The sequence below is a fragment of the Gopherus flavomarginatus genome, chromosome 2 (assembly GCF_025201925.1).
Source record: "Gopherus flavomarginatus isolate rGopFla2 chromosome 2, rGopFla2.mat.asm, whole genome shotgun sequence".
In the NCBI taxonomy this organism is placed as follows: Eukaryota; Metazoa; Chordata; order Testudines; family Testudinidae; genus Gopherus; species Gopherus flavomarginatus.
This window is the reverse complement of record NC_066618.1, coordinates 81,401,502-81,416,576: the sequence shown is the minus strand read 5'-3', so window position 1 is coordinate 81,416,576 and position 15,075 is coordinate 81,401,502. Positions and strand designations below refer to the sequence as shown.

Sequence of the window (15,075 nt, the reverse complement as noted above, 5' to 3'; positions counted from 1 at the left end):
TAACTGTGGAATGTACATCTCTTCAGCTGTGCTAATACCAGCCTAACTATAGACCGTAAACAAATACTCTTTGAGGAATACAGGGTAATGTGGTAGATACTCTTCTGTCCTCCTCAGTAATGCAGTTCTCAAATGGAAATAAAGATAAGAGGAAAACTGCTGAAGTATCCAACTGTCTGAGCCCCGTAAGCCCCACACAGCGATCCAGACTTCTAAGGTCCATTCAAGCAATGTCTTTTAGAAAACAATCTACATTTTTACCATGTACAAATGTATCTAAATGAACTGAAAGCCAATACATTTAAAACTGATGAAAGTAATTTGACACAGAATATAATTAATCTATGAAACTCACAAGATATCATTGATTCCAGATGCTTAGCAGGACTCAGGGAAGTATTAGCCCTCTATGTGGTTAGGACATCCACAGTTATATTAGCTAGATGTAATATAAAGAGAGGCTATAAACCATCATGCTCACATCTTAAATTAAACACTAATTGCCTGAAATTAGGAAGAAATGTTCTCATATGAAGAAGTTATTCCATAATTGTCCATTATGGTGATTCCTGCGCTTTCCCTGGGAAGCATCTGATCCGGAACCTTGTCTGAGTCAGAATTTTGGATGAGATGGACGACAGCTTGGACTTATCAATATGTTTGTATCTCTATTTATAAAGCAGGCACGAAGATAGGACTAGTCAAGTTGACCAATGGTAGTGTTTGGAGTTTTGCATATAAGAGAGTATAATTTGAAATGCCTTAGCAATATATCCTTGTGTGAACATGCCCACAAAAAAGAGGAGAAAAGAAAAATGTTTAATTATTATCAATTGGGACCATTAGAACAATGAGGTTCCAAACACTCCACATAACTGATGAGTGTGTGTTTTCCACTTCAGCCACATCCCACTTCACCTTTTAGATCTACAGATGACCAGCGCTATATGTGAGCTTGGTATAATTATTATCTGTGTCTCTAGATTTATTATTCTAAATAGGATTTGGTATTTTGGAAACATTGTAGCATGGGGCTTCAATTTGAGTGTGTGTTCAAGCATCTGAGATCTGTGTAAGACTCTCTTCTCTGCCCTGTGGCAAGAGCTCTTGTTAACAATAAACCAGCTTGATCCACACCGTGTGTGTTAAATTGTTCCAGTTGGAATCCAGATTTGTTTGCTCTCCTTCCAAACCAGTCCTCAACTTATGAGGATGACTTCCCATCCCGCTATTGCCAGGACCATCCTAATGGAAACTGACTGGGCTGTGAAATCGCTCAAAACCTGCCTTCATCATGATGACAGCATGGTGGAGAAAAGCCTGGTTGTAACAAGGTGGAGTTCTGCACCTGTAGCCCATCCTAGCTGAAAAGCTGCCCAGAGGCAGCTGGGTCTGGGGTGAGCCCGGCACTATGGCACTTACTGCCCTGGGGAGCCTCCTAGACTCATGCAAAGACAAAGCCCAACCCCAGCAAGATGAGCTACACTTTGGGCAGACATGGACATACTGTCTGTGTTGTCTGAGGAGAGGTGAAACCAAGATGCTGAGCAAAGAGCTTGGGGCCCAGCCAGGGGTGAAAGTAAGTTAGGCTGCTTACTGGTACGGGCTGGGGGGGGGGCCTCTGGCCCCTGGTAGGGCTGGGGCCTCAGGCAGAAAGGGAGGACTGGGGTGGGGGGTCAGCATCCCCCAACCAACCCTTTCAGGCTGCCTGGCCTGCACTGTCTGGGGCTCCTGTGTTGATTTAAAAGGTGTGGCAGCAGCATCCAGAGCCCTGGGGCTTCTTAAATCACCGGCCCCAGGGCAACTGCTCCCTTTGCCCCCCCCGCCCCCGCCCATCGGAGGCTGGGGGAGGGCAATGGGGCAGGGACACTAAAGCGCTGTAGGGCCCTTTGCCCTTTAACAATGCTGCGACCTCTGCTGACCAGGGGGCGCAGGAACGTTAAAGCGCTGCTGCGGCAAAAGACTGTCCTTAAAGTTCTGCTGCGGCACTGCTTAATGTCCCTGCCCCTTTTGCCTCCCTGTCGGTACAGACCCCATTAAAGCAGCACTGCAATGGGGGCTGGGTATGTGCCAGGTTCTGACTGGCTCACTTTCACTCAGCAATGAACTGTAACCCCCCCCGTGTCCTAGCCAACCTGCTGCCCCTGCAGTGACCAACTCCCACCACCAGGGGAAGCTCTCTGATTCTCCCCCTCTTTCCTGCTGCAGGGACCTTGCAGCTGCTCCCTCCACTCCCCGTTTCTCTATGGCTCTCCCAGAACCCCCCGCTCCGCAGCTGCTCACGCGCTAATGGAACAAGGAGAGGTTCGGTCTCGCCTGCGTCGGCGGGGGGCGGAGACTGGGGCTTGGCAAGGCCCCGCTGCCCCCACGCGGTGCCCTTCGGAATTCTTCCCCTGTAGGGTGTTCGCGGCCGGTGTCCGGAACTTTGTTCGCGGGCGGGCGGGCGGAAGGATTTTCCACACGGACCAGACCAGGCTGTGCCGGGAGCAGGAGTTATGCTGGGCTGGGGGCGGCTGCTGTGCCGGCCGGGGCTGCGCCTGCTGGCGGGAGGTCCGGGAGGCCCAGTGGAGGCGGCGGCCGCTACCGGGAACAGGTGGGTGCCGAGCTGTGGGGAGGGGACGCGACAGAGCCCCGTGGCCTGGGGGGTGTCAGTGCGGCCGCGCGCTGACTGCGGGGCGAGGGATCTGTTACCTGGTTCAGTGCGCACGTGACTGGCGCGTGAAAAGACCCGCCCCCAGCCTGAGCCGGGTGGGGTCACCTGGGCTCGGATACTTCCATTCCGTGCGACCAGACTGCCGCGTTCCCCGGAGGCTGTGGGGATGCGCTTCGCCAGGGCAGGGGGTGTTGGCAGCGCCCTGGGTCTTGGCCCCATCGTCTCTGGATTCCGTTTGTGACTTCCTCGGCTTCTTGAAAGCTCTTCCTCTCAGGGCTGGCCCACAACTTTTTGGCGGGGAGCTGAAATGGCACCCCCCCCCCCAATGTCACCTCGCTTGGGCCAAAAGTTTGAAAGGTCTCAATTCTGCCTTCTTCCTGGCCTACTCCTCTCATGGTACTGCTCTGCTACCTACCCCAATAAAGGAGAACTAACAACTTAACCCTTAACTTTCGAATGCCTGAACAGCAAATGTGTCTTTTCTTGTCTGCATAGTAAGCACTGACATTTTTATCTTTTTTAATAATCAAAGTGGTGATTTCAGTGCCTTCTTGGCTGCAAAGATTTAAACTGCTTTATGCTGAAGGTCCACAGTCTGGGCCAACTCATTCTCTATTGTAGGCCTGCACAACATGCGGCCTGGGGGCCACATCCGGCCCACGTGGGCTCACTGTGCAGCCTGCGGGGGGTGAGTAGGCAAGTGGCAGGTGAGGGAGGGGGACTGAAGAGGTGGGTGGGCAGTGGCGGGGTGAGCTGGGGGAAGTGGGGGGCTGAGGAGGCGAGCAAGGGGTCAGTGGCTGACCTGTTCTACTGATCTGGTCTGGCTTGCATCCGCTCTCCAAGGGTTGCAGCTGTCTGGAGGTGCTGCCTTCCACACCTTCCTCAGTCACACCTCATTCATTCAACAGGGCAATTGATTACAAAGTTGGGAGAAGATCTTATTCTACTTCTAGCAAAAAGATATTTTTCTTTTACCTTAATTATACTACCTTAGGGGCCCACTATAACATATTACCAAGGTTCAGTGTTTCGATGGGGCAGCACTGGGGAAGAAGGGTTTGTTTCCACGGGGCAGGCTTTCAGGGGGACTGGAGGGCGCTGGGGGGTGGTGTTGTATTTGATGGGGGGCTTGGTGGCGCTGGGGTGGGCGTCGGCAGGGCCGGGGGGAGGTTCGGCCCTCAGCTGTTTTTGTGGAGTAATATGGCTCTCACCACTTTACGAGTTGTGCAAGCCTGGACTCTACTGAGATGACTGCAAGGCTGACCAGCCTCTCCTATGTCATTGTGAAGCATAGATGTGTTATAACTTCAGCTTGGAGAAGCTGTGTTCTCCCCTGGCATCCGTTACAGGAAGCGTTAGAAGTATGTGCAGAGCAACAAAAGCATTTGGAAAGAGGGTGGTCATCATATTTGTGCGCATGTATTCCAGAACAGCCTTTGGAGTTGATTCTGCTAAAATGTATCTTGAAAGGGCTTTCAGTTCATCACCTAAATCACTTGCATCAATATTGCACATGTCATCATGTGTCAGCACTGTCTCTAGTGCCCTGCATTGCTGGTGTAGGTCTTCTTCAGGTATAGTGAGGAGTTTGGAAATATCATACAACATCCCAAATGTACTGATGTGTTCCTTGAGCTGCGTAAAACATTCTTCGACTGACTGTATTGCACAATCTAGCATCTAGTTAAAGAATTCAACTTGGAATTGTTGTTTGAGGTCTCTTATGAGATTATCCCGTGCCTCATAATCAAAATGTCTTCTTCGGCGACTCTTGTATTCTTGAATGTGTGAGAAAATAGTTCAGTGTGAAGTTCCTCTGCCAACTCCTGTGCACTCTTCAGAACTTTTTGAAATCCCTCATGTTACCGGTAAGACTGTAGGTATGCCTTTGCTTTGTTTAGTTGTTCCATTGCTCCAGAGATATCAAGGTCAACATCTTGGAGTCTCTTGCTTGCAACATTTATTTCAAACAGTATGTCATGCCACAACACTAAGCCACATGCAAATTTGAAGTGTTATATGTTTCTGGTGATTCCATGTCCCTCTGCCACTATTCTCCCATGAACAGTTCCTGTCATAGCATTATCCTCCATAATGGCAACTATGGCATCATCTATCTTCCCAATTTAGTGTTTGATAGGCTTTATCGCCTCCACTTGACTTTCCCATCATGTGGCACTCGGTGCTTTCAGTGTCAGAGAGGATATTCCCAGCTGTTGCTTCAAAATTTGCCATTGATGACTTGATGCAGAGAAAAATACATAGATGCTTTGAATTACATTAAAAAATTCAGCAGCTTCACTAGAAGCTGATGCTGCATCACTGACCACCAAGTTCAATGAATGAGAACTGCATGGGACAAATAAAGCTCAAGGATTTAACTCTCGGATCAGTGTCTGCGCTCCGCTGTTCTTTCCTCTCATGTTGGCACCATTATTGTAGCCCTGACCTCTTATGTCAGCTATCGCAATTCCCGTCTCTTCCAACTTTTTAAGAAGCACGTTTGTCATACCAGCTCCTGTTGTATCATCAGTGTCAATAAATTCTAGAAAATGCTCTCTGACAGTCACCATTGCAGGGACATTTTCACTAGGTTCTGTTGTTACAAAATGTACAATTAAAGTTATTTGTTCCATATGGCTGATGCAGTCCAGAATAATAGAATAGTCCAGAATATTTTGCTAACTTCAGGTCTGCCACAGTCTTCTGTTTGACTTTTGTTGCCAGTAACTGTATGATCTCATTTTGAACTGTTTTTCCAAGCTAGTGGTGTGTGTACATTTCTTGGGTGGTGACTCCTCTTAGATGCTCCTGGACTACAGCATCAAATTCATCCATCAGTGCCACAATTTTAAGGAAGTTTCCATTGTTTGGCACATACAGCTGATCTGAAGTGCCATGCAGTGCTAGGTTTTGGGTAGCTGGCATTCTCACAATGGCAATGAGCCTTTTCAGAGCACTTTGCCAGTAAAGAGACTGATGCAATATTTTCTTGATGCTTATCATCTATGGTGGCCTTTAACCTTAGTCTCATCTCAAGCTCTTTCCACCTATGGAATGTTCTCTGGTGATTTGCTGCCTTCTCATGGCATGCCAGATTTCTAGCCAGATTTTTCCAGTCCTTTGTTCCTGTAGAACCCAGTATGGCCGGAACATTAGACTGGAAGAGTTTGCAACAAAAACAGTATGCAGCATTCTGGGTTTTTGAGTACATAAGCCATGGCCTTACATTTTGTCACCGTTGGGGATTTCAAGCCAGTAACGTGTTAATGAAAATAGACATTTCCATCCATCTTTGAGGAACATGAAATTTTTCACTTGCTTTGGCCTATGCAGTACAAGGAAGTCCCTCAGGCTGCTGCTCAAGTGGGTCCACAGTCCTGGGTCTTCTAGACTTAAGGAACTAAACTCAGCAGCAGCTGTTTCTTGCGCCTCCACCACACTCCTCTCTGATCTACACTTTTCTTCAGGAATGTGCATGGTTACATCCATTTGAGATGGAGATATGGATGCTGCAGTAGCTGCCAGGTCACCTGCACTCTGACTAACTGGAAGATCAGTCATCTCCTCACCACTCACATCCTCACTGGGGCTGCAAGGCTCACCTGAGAACATTTGTATCTCAGGACAGCTCCTTCCTGCTTAGATAGAAAAGCTTCCTTTGCTTGCTTTCTTCTGAATGCTGCCCCAGAAGGACATTTTCTTCTTTCACTCATAACTGCTGTTCTGTACCAGCTATAATGGCTCTCAACACTCTGTTGGAGGGGACAAATAAGCAGGTTGGTAGCAGGGCCTGAGTGCGGGAAGATATCAGTGTCTTAAGGGCCTAACTGGCTCCTACTACTTCAGTTTGACTGCCTGTTCTCCTGTTCACGGAAGCAGCAGGAAACAGGAAGCTCCCTGAGAAGCTAGTGTTAATCAGTCCAGTCTAGGTGCAAGAGAGGTATATAAGAGGCTCCTCCTTTCTCTCCCTGCAGCTACTGCTGCTTTCTGTCATTCCCTCTCACCTTTTCTCCTGCCTGCCTTGTTATGTCTCTTCTGCCCTCCTTCCTCCAGCACAGCACTCCACCATCTCTGTGCATCTAGAGCAGAGCAAATACATATGCATCAGCAGCAGACACAATTTTCTACGCTCTAGGTCTTAGTGGTGTCCCCCCACAGTCTGGCACCTGAGGTGGCTCCCTCAGTTCACCTCATGGTAAGGCCAGCCCTGCTTCCTCTGCTGCAACCTTCTGTCTCTGTTGTGACTAGGGACCACAGTTGCCAACTTGTGTGTGGTAAATAAGCATCCCGATTTTCACAGTAAGCCAAAAATCAACCTAATTCCATTTCAAAACAAGGCCAAAACAAGCCAATCCCTAAGAACCCCAACACTCAATGTGACTTGATCCCCCCGGCGTGCAGTCTGGGACTGTGGTGGGCCTGCTGTGTACCCTGACACTCTCCCCTGCTTACGCCCTCCCACTCCCCTTGCGCCTGCTTGCCAGGAGCTGATCAAAACCAAGAAGCTAGAAGCCAAACAAACAACAAGCCAAAAACTAGCCAACAAGCAACTCCCAAGCCAATTAAGCCAAAAACAAGCCCAATTTTTGTTTGTATTTTGTTGTTGCAGGTTTGGCATATCTGCTCGTTAGGTCTTTGTACTACTCCCCACCCCCTGTGTGGCTGGGCTTCCTACAAGCTACCACAGTACCAATAGCGAGGAATGGTGTGTGTCCACACACCCCATGGTTAATGCTTGGTCAGAACACATGGCAGATGGTTGGCTTGACTGTAACTGGTTGGACACAATTCTGTTTTGTAGCACGGATGGTATCTTCTAACCACGTCAGTGGAAATGAGTTGTCACAGTCCTTTCTTAAGTCCTCCAGAATGTGTTCCCTCCCGTGCTACTGGGGCCACTCTGGGTATGTCTACACTGCAGTAAAATACTTGTGCTTGGCCCTTGTCAGCTGACTTGGACTCAGGCTGCAGAACTATAAAATTACAAAGTAGGTGTTTGGGTCAGGGTGCATTAGATTTAAATCAAATCAGGAAGACTCGATTTAATCATGGATTTCTACATAAAAGTGCATTCTTGTTGGTTGTTATAACCTCAGTACATGTTCTTCGCAACTCAGAGATAGATGTAGGTTTCATTTTTAGAAGGTACATACTACGTTTTTAAACAGTGATTTATTTTGAAAACTTTTCAGATGAGTTTTACAGCTATATCAGAAAATGAATGATTGTTTGGTTATTTCATTTACCAAAGGTAATTGAAGCAGATTTTATGAAGTCATTTGGAGGTGAACTATCTCCAATTCAACAGGTTAATCATTAATATTTGGAGGATTTTCTTGCCATGCTGTATTAGGAGGAGAACATCACAAGACAGATGTTTAAATTGTTTTATTTAACTAAAACAGCAACTTTATGTGTTCTGTTTTTTTTCTAAAACAGCAAACATAACATTTTAACAAAACAGCATATACATTTTTGAATTTAGTTAAACATTCAAGTTTTTTAAAATCAGGTTTGTTTTTTTTTTTAACTAAAATAATTACATGAAATATTTACAAAAACAAAACAAAAATTAAATGGACTAGGTCAGCCAGGTCAACATGAGAAACTTAAAATATTGACTTGTGCAGCTAACTCAGTTGTCTTCACCTTCATTTTCCTGTTTGCTCATAATCTGGAAAAGAAAATCAAGCTTTCCAACTTTTTCAGGTCCCAAACAATTTCTCAATTTGGAATGAATTAGTTCAAAGGAAGAAAATATTCTTTCGACACCTACAGAAGAAGCTACTGCTGTTAAAAGTGAGATTATCACTTCAAGAGTCTCTGAATCCAAGTGCTTAAATGACTTCCACCACTGGTGTTACTTTCTTTAAAACAACATCAGCAAACGTATATTTCTTGAATGGTTCACCCTTAACTCTGAAGTTTATCATAGTTGGCATTATGGAGGGGTGATTGCTGGATGTCCATGTGATAGCTAAGTCCTCTTCTTCAGCAGTTAAGGTTTGACCCTGGGACTAAGTATTAAGAATACTTGCAAGAAAATGAGCTGGAGATTATGCTTGTCCCATTCATTTTTTAATGCTTGTAATTTAACTCTTTCATTGCATATTTCTCTTTTTAAGATCTCACTCAATTCCTTCCAAATTTCAGCAGCATCAGCAATAAAACAGCTGTTTCCCTGCATTTTGTTCAAGGCTACAGAAATAGGCTTCAGGGTATTCAACATGTGCTCAACATTTCTCTTAAGCCCTATGTTGAGAACTTTGGCTGTGACAGTGCCATCTGTTTTTTCACGATTTTGTTCACAACTGTCAGTTAGGTCAGTTCTTGATATAGTGCTCAAAACAGTCCACTACTGAGTTCCATCGCACGTCTTGTGGGAGAGTTAGCTTGGTTCCTCCTGCTTTTTTCAGAGTAGCTGCTGCAAAGTGGTTGTTAGGGAAGTATTTTGCAATTTCAACAACATTAGCCTTTATTTCTGGAACACTGAAATCTTTGGTTAGGAGGTGCATCAAATGAGCACTGCGACCGTATGTTATTAGCTTGGGACTCTCTTCTAAATAATTTCTTCTCATCTTGAATACATTTGCAGCATTGTCTGTGACCAAGCTGCATACTAGACATTTGAATTTTTTTCAGTTTATCCCTTTTACTGTTACTTCTTGTAAGTAATCTGCTGTGTGTGCATTTTCTGATGTATCAATTGTTTCTGTAAGAAGACATTCCCTTCTGTTTTCACACAAGCACATACAACAGGATCATTATGGACATTGCTCCACCCATCAAGACTCAGGTTAACAATTTTACCCTCTAGACCGAGGTGGCCAACCTGAGCCTAAGAAGGAGCCAGAATTTACCAATGTACATTGCCAAAGAGCCACAGTAATATATCAGCAGCCCCCTATCAGGTCCCCGGTCCCAGCTCCTCCTACCTCTGGCAGTCCTGCTGCCCAGTGCCTCCCCCTCCCTCCCCGCACCTCCCGATCAGCTGTTTTGTGGCATGCAGGAGGCTTGGGGAGCAAGGGCATGGCAGGCGAGGATATGGGAAGGGGTGGAGTGGGGGCATGGCCTGTGGCAGAGTCGGGCTGAGCAATAAGCATCTCCCAGCACCTTGGAAAGTTGGCACCGGTATCTCCAGCCCTGGGGTCAGTGCCTAAACAAGGAGCCGCATATTAACTTGTGAAGAGCCACATGTGGCTCTGGAGCCACAGGTTGGCCACCCTACTCTAGACCTTTTCGCACACTGCTCAATTTCTCTTTCATACACTTTATCCAGCAATTTGCCTGCGACATCTGCTCTGTTGGGTGGACTGTATTCTGGTCTTAATGACTGAACCATGTTAATGAAGTGTGGGTTCTCAATCATATGGAAAGGAGAGTTTGTTGCGTAAACCGGGCAGTTTTTTCATCAATTACTGCTTTTTGTAATTGGCTGGTTCTTACCACAAACTTATCTCTGGTCGTTTTTGGATGATGGAGATTATTTTTTTCTTTGCCACAAGTAATATACTGTGGCTATGTGACATACATGATGTGACTGAAACGCTGTCATTGGCGGATAACTCTGAAACTATAGAAAATGATGATGATCTTAAAGGTGGATAGACCAGAATCCTATATGTTGAGGGTGGATTCTCCTAAACAAAATAAGTCAATGCAGTTATTTAAATATTATTACCATGCTGCTCATTTAGTATTACTCATTGCATTCACTGACACTCAGTGACATTACTTTAAAGGTGAAATTGTAAAAGAAAGATCTGCCTATTTCAGCTATTTATTTTTTATCACAGCTGCATCTAAAATGATAGTACCATAGAGTAACAACTACATTTTTTTGCTCAAACATGAGAATTCAAGAATAGTCCAGAAGAAAGACAAGCAGTCCTTAAGAAAGAAGTATGAAATAAAAAAGTCTGAACATGCAAGATCTTCAGGTTGGTAAACATGTTGCTTTCATCATCTTCAACGCAGCTTCCTCCTGAGAAGGAACACTTCTCATGATGTTGTTTCATTCGGGCAACCAGGCCCTGCATTTCTCTGTTGACTCTACACTGTAATTTTATAGCCTGAGTTAGCTGACTCTGGCCTACTGTGGGTGTTTTATGGCTGTGCAGACGTACTCTTTGTGTGCATTCTCTAAACAGGCTCTCCCATGCTGAGGTAGTATGAGATAATTGCCCTGATTTTCATACTGCAATAACACATAGGAAACAGTCTTCTCAGTTACCATCCACTCAAGGACATCACTGATTTTTAAGAATATCCCTGTTTTGTTTGTAATATGAGGAAGTACTGATGGAGCAACACTCGAATTCCACAGGAGGGCTAAGGAATGCATCAGTTTGGCTTTAAAATAGGATATCAGACCAAGGATATGACGTATCAGTGCTTGGTTTATTTTTGCAGTGCAACTAGAGGAGTATGAGACATAGTTGCTCTTATTGCTGTCTTTATGCCCATGATTATCTGTCTGCATGGCCTCCTCCACCATTGTATGTCATCCAGACATCGCTGTTCCATGAAAATCAGATTCTACTATCAGGGCTTTGGAGCTGTGCTCCAGCTCCAGGCAAAAACCTGCAGCTCCACTGCTCCGGAGCTGCTCCAGGCTCTGCTCCAAAGCCCTATCTACAATTTCATTATTTTTCCCAGCGTTTGGCCTTTATAGGGACCTGAATGAAAGCAAACAGGCTGTGACTTAATGTTGCTAAGATGGAAGCAATGCTTGACATGGGGAAGACTATAAAGAAGTGGGCTGAAGCATTGTCTGGACTAAATATTAAGGGTTTGGGCTTCGTTCTGCATAAACAATTCAGTCTGCAGGTCCATCTGGAGCCATCGCTAATTCTGGATTTTCAAGAAGCCACAATGGTCTATAGTGCCACTTATGCGTGGCTAATCAAGAGGCTATGGTTTCATCCTCACTAGGAAAAATGTATGTTTTTACCATGTTAGCTAGCACATGATAAAATCCTAGTGAACAGAACATAAGGCACTTCTAGTTTTCACATGTTTTGCCAGGTTGTGAGGTAAACACCAGAGGGATGCCTTGATAACATGTTAAAATTAGAACTGCCATGTCTTCACTAGGTTTTTTCCTCGTGCTTGTTACCATGTGTTAGCTAACTCGTGGTAAGGACACACCTTTTTCTTAGTGAAGGTAAAGCTTATGATTGCTTCTCTCTAATACATACTTTGCAATAGTTTTTTAGACTTTGGTTGCCTCCATCTTGGACTGTGGTAATGTCCTCTACATCAGGGCAACCTCTAAGTCTTTGGTACAAAGCACAGTTGCCTGCTTCCTGAGTCTGTGGTATCTTCTATGAGCACGTTGTGATTGTGACTCAGTCTCTGTTCTGAGCTCCTGTTTGCTTCTGGGTGCAAGTAAGGTAAAGTTGATGTCCTTCAGAGCCCCAAATGGTGTGGTACCTGGTTACCCTTGCTTTATTCTCTGTCAAGGCAGTTGAGAGGGGCTGTTATGCTGGTTGAGAGTTCCTGGGGTTAAGAACCTCTCTTGAGGCTGGTAATGAAATCCAGCAGTGGCTTTCTCAGCCTGAAATTTTCCATTTTGGAATTTAATTCTCTTTAGTTATTCACTAGTGCCTGAGATTAGTGAGCTCTAGGGCGGAGAATAAAATACCGATTTATTATTTTAGCATGTGGTTGATTGCTCCTATTGATTCTATTTTTGACTTTTATTTGTGTTTAGTAAATTAAATACAAGATTATCTGAAGGATGAGATCAGGGTGGGACAGTTTGAGCGCCATCACTTGAGCATGATTTGTTGATGATGATGTTTAATTCTTTTGTAATCTTTGTGATGAGATGCGTTAGTAAAAGGCATTATATACATTAATAAGCAACCCCAACCCTCCCCTCCTTTATTTTTATTTTTGTTTTTGTTTTGCTTGGTAGGGGACCCTGGTGCTTTATAGTCAGGCATATTAATAGCGCCACCTGGTGGGATGAACATCTTTCTGAAGAGAACACCCAGTTCCTTAAGCAGTTAACAGCCGAAGAATACAGAGCTCAAACAGCCAGTAAACTGTGTCCACTGAAAGATGAGCCCTGGCCACTGCACTCATGGGAACCAGGTTAGTATATGAACAGATGCAGCTCTGGCTGTAGTCACTTTCTTTATCTCTGCAAGGACCAAAGCACTTCTTTAGTCTTCAAGTTCCTCTCTTATTCCTGAGGATCTTCTCTTTCAGCTTCAACACATTTATCGTCACTTTCCAGCCACAGCCCCCTCAAAACCTGTCTTGCTTCCATACCCTTGGATTATGATTCTCATGAACACATCAGAGGATACCACATAATTAGCTGCTGGTGACTGATGTGAATGACTTCATTCCAAAGTCAGGGACTATGGCTCGGTAGCATTCTTGATCCACAAGGGACTACAGACTCTCCCAGTCACTGCATGGAAGAGGTAGCATACTAGGTAGCATAGCTTGTGTGTTTAAAGTCCCACAGAGTCCACCGGAACCTTCTGACACACAGTCTTAAATGAACGCATTTTCTAGATTTATTTTTTTTTGATGGTTAGTTAATTAGCTTATTGTTGCAGCAATGGTGCTGACCAAGACTTTAGTGGTGCCTCTGGTAAAACCTAGCTTCTGGCATTGCAGATGACAGCTTCATACACTTAGAATGGCTTCTAAGTGACTGATACAATATGTAAATATTATATAACATATTTAGAGATGCTCTTTTTCCCCCACACATTTAAAATATTTATTTCTTAAATATTCCTCTTATGGGTTCTATGTTCCAAGCTAAAGACCTAAGCATCTGAACCCTTAAAGGGGTAGATTGGTTATACAGTGGCTGAGGATAAAATAAAAACTTAAATATTTAGAGAGGGGGGGAAACCAAGTGAAATAGTCATCTGGTTTGCCAAAAATGGAAGTCATGTTTTGTATTTTTCAGAAGTGACTTCTCAACAAGAAATTATATATTGTAATTAATACTGAGCCCATGTAATGCTCTGCACAAACATAAGTAGTACATTAAAGAACCCTGCTATTCCCAACTTGCCCACAAAGTTCAAAACTTGTTCTCTCCTCCCTCAATCCCTCCCATGGGAGGAAAAAGATCTTGTAGCATACCCTGATGAACAACAGACTCTGATTCTGTCAGATATTTAGTCTAAAATTAAGGGCATGGTTTGTTTTGATCTAAAGGTTCCTGCAGAGTTGGCCTTGTTGCAATAAAGTTGGGAATGGTTCCGTTATGGACCAAGAATGGTGAAAGACATGCTGTCACATTACTTCAGGTAAGAGAGATACTGATTTTACTTTTAGGATTTACATAAGAATATTGGCTTTTCCACATGTCTATTCTAGTTGGCTTTCTGGTCAACAGTTAATTGAAAGATGCTTCATTATAAATGATTAAAATGTTCTCTTTGAACTTTGTGTCTTCTATTAGACAAATGAAATCGAGTCGACACTGTGACTTTGCTCACATTGTTTAATATCTATTATTAATTTAAATTAGAATATGAACAGATGTGTCTGTTTGAGACCCTGTTTACTGTGATTTATTTTTTAAGGTGAAAGACTGCCATGTTTTAAAGTACACACCAAAGGAGGAGTGTAATGGAAAAACAGCTACCCTAATTGTTGGAGGGAAAAATTCATCTCCTTTTTATGTAAGTGTACTACTTCCTTTTTTGGTTAGAATTGTTATTTCTATAAGGATCACTAATTATAAATGCTTTTAGACAAAACAGTAATATATTAAAAGGTGTTTAGTCAAAGTTGAGTCGGCAGCCATACATGTTTCAGAGGCTCATCTTTGTCTGTCACTCACCCTTACATGCTCATGTATCATTGGGTGGTGTGGGTGGGGGTGGGGGAGAGACATGAGTACGAGGAAGGCTCCATTCTCACTTCCCTCCCTTCGACCCAACCTTTCCAAAAATCTGGGAAGTGAGGACAACTCCATTAGCATTTTTTCCGCTCTTGGAAATGGTAGAAAGCTGTATTTTTGAAAGCTTCTTTGAAGCATGGTTTTCTATTGGTAATGGAGGGAACTGCAGGAAATGAGAACATGTAGTAGCAGTGGATGGGGGAGCAGGTACTTAGCTCTACAAACTTGCATTGGACCTATTTTGGGATCTTGGCCCACAAATTTAAAAACCACTGGAATAGGGGAATTACTGTGGGCCTCTTTCGATTCTGATAATCCTTTGGATAATCTCATTATATAATTGGTGGATGTATCCTGATTTATTCATTTCTGCTTTAATTTTACCATTGTTTTATTTGCTCATTTGCATATAGTATTCCTGAACAAAGAATTAAACTTTAAACTTAAAAATATGCACAGTTGTGAACATGGCTTATTGATGATGGCGTCACAAACCTCTAATTTGGTTAACAGCTCTAGATGTCTGATGCAAAAG

The 15,075-nt window shown here is 44.1% G+C and overlaps 1 protein-coding gene across 1 annotated transcript in view; it reads left to right on the top strand.

The window, feature by feature from the left end:
• Nucleotides 1-2,370: 2,370 nt before the first annotated feature.
• MRPL3 (mitochondrial ribosomal protein L3) overlaps nucleotides 2,371-15,075 on the top strand; it is a 67,834-nt gene continuing 55,129 nt past the window's right edge. The window contains exons 1-4 of the mRNA XM_050938501.1: nucleotides 2,371-2,593; nucleotides 12,579-12,757; nucleotides 13,850-13,941; nucleotides 14,221-14,319. Of these exons, the coding sequence (XP_050794458.1) occupies nucleotides 2,496-2,593; nucleotides 12,579-12,757; nucleotides 13,850-13,941; nucleotides 14,221-14,319 (468 nt within the window). The 5' untranslated portion in view covers nucleotides 2,371-2,495. The remainder of the gene's footprint in view (nucleotides 2,594-12,578; nucleotides 12,758-13,849; nucleotides 13,942-14,220; nucleotides 14,320-15,075) is intronic.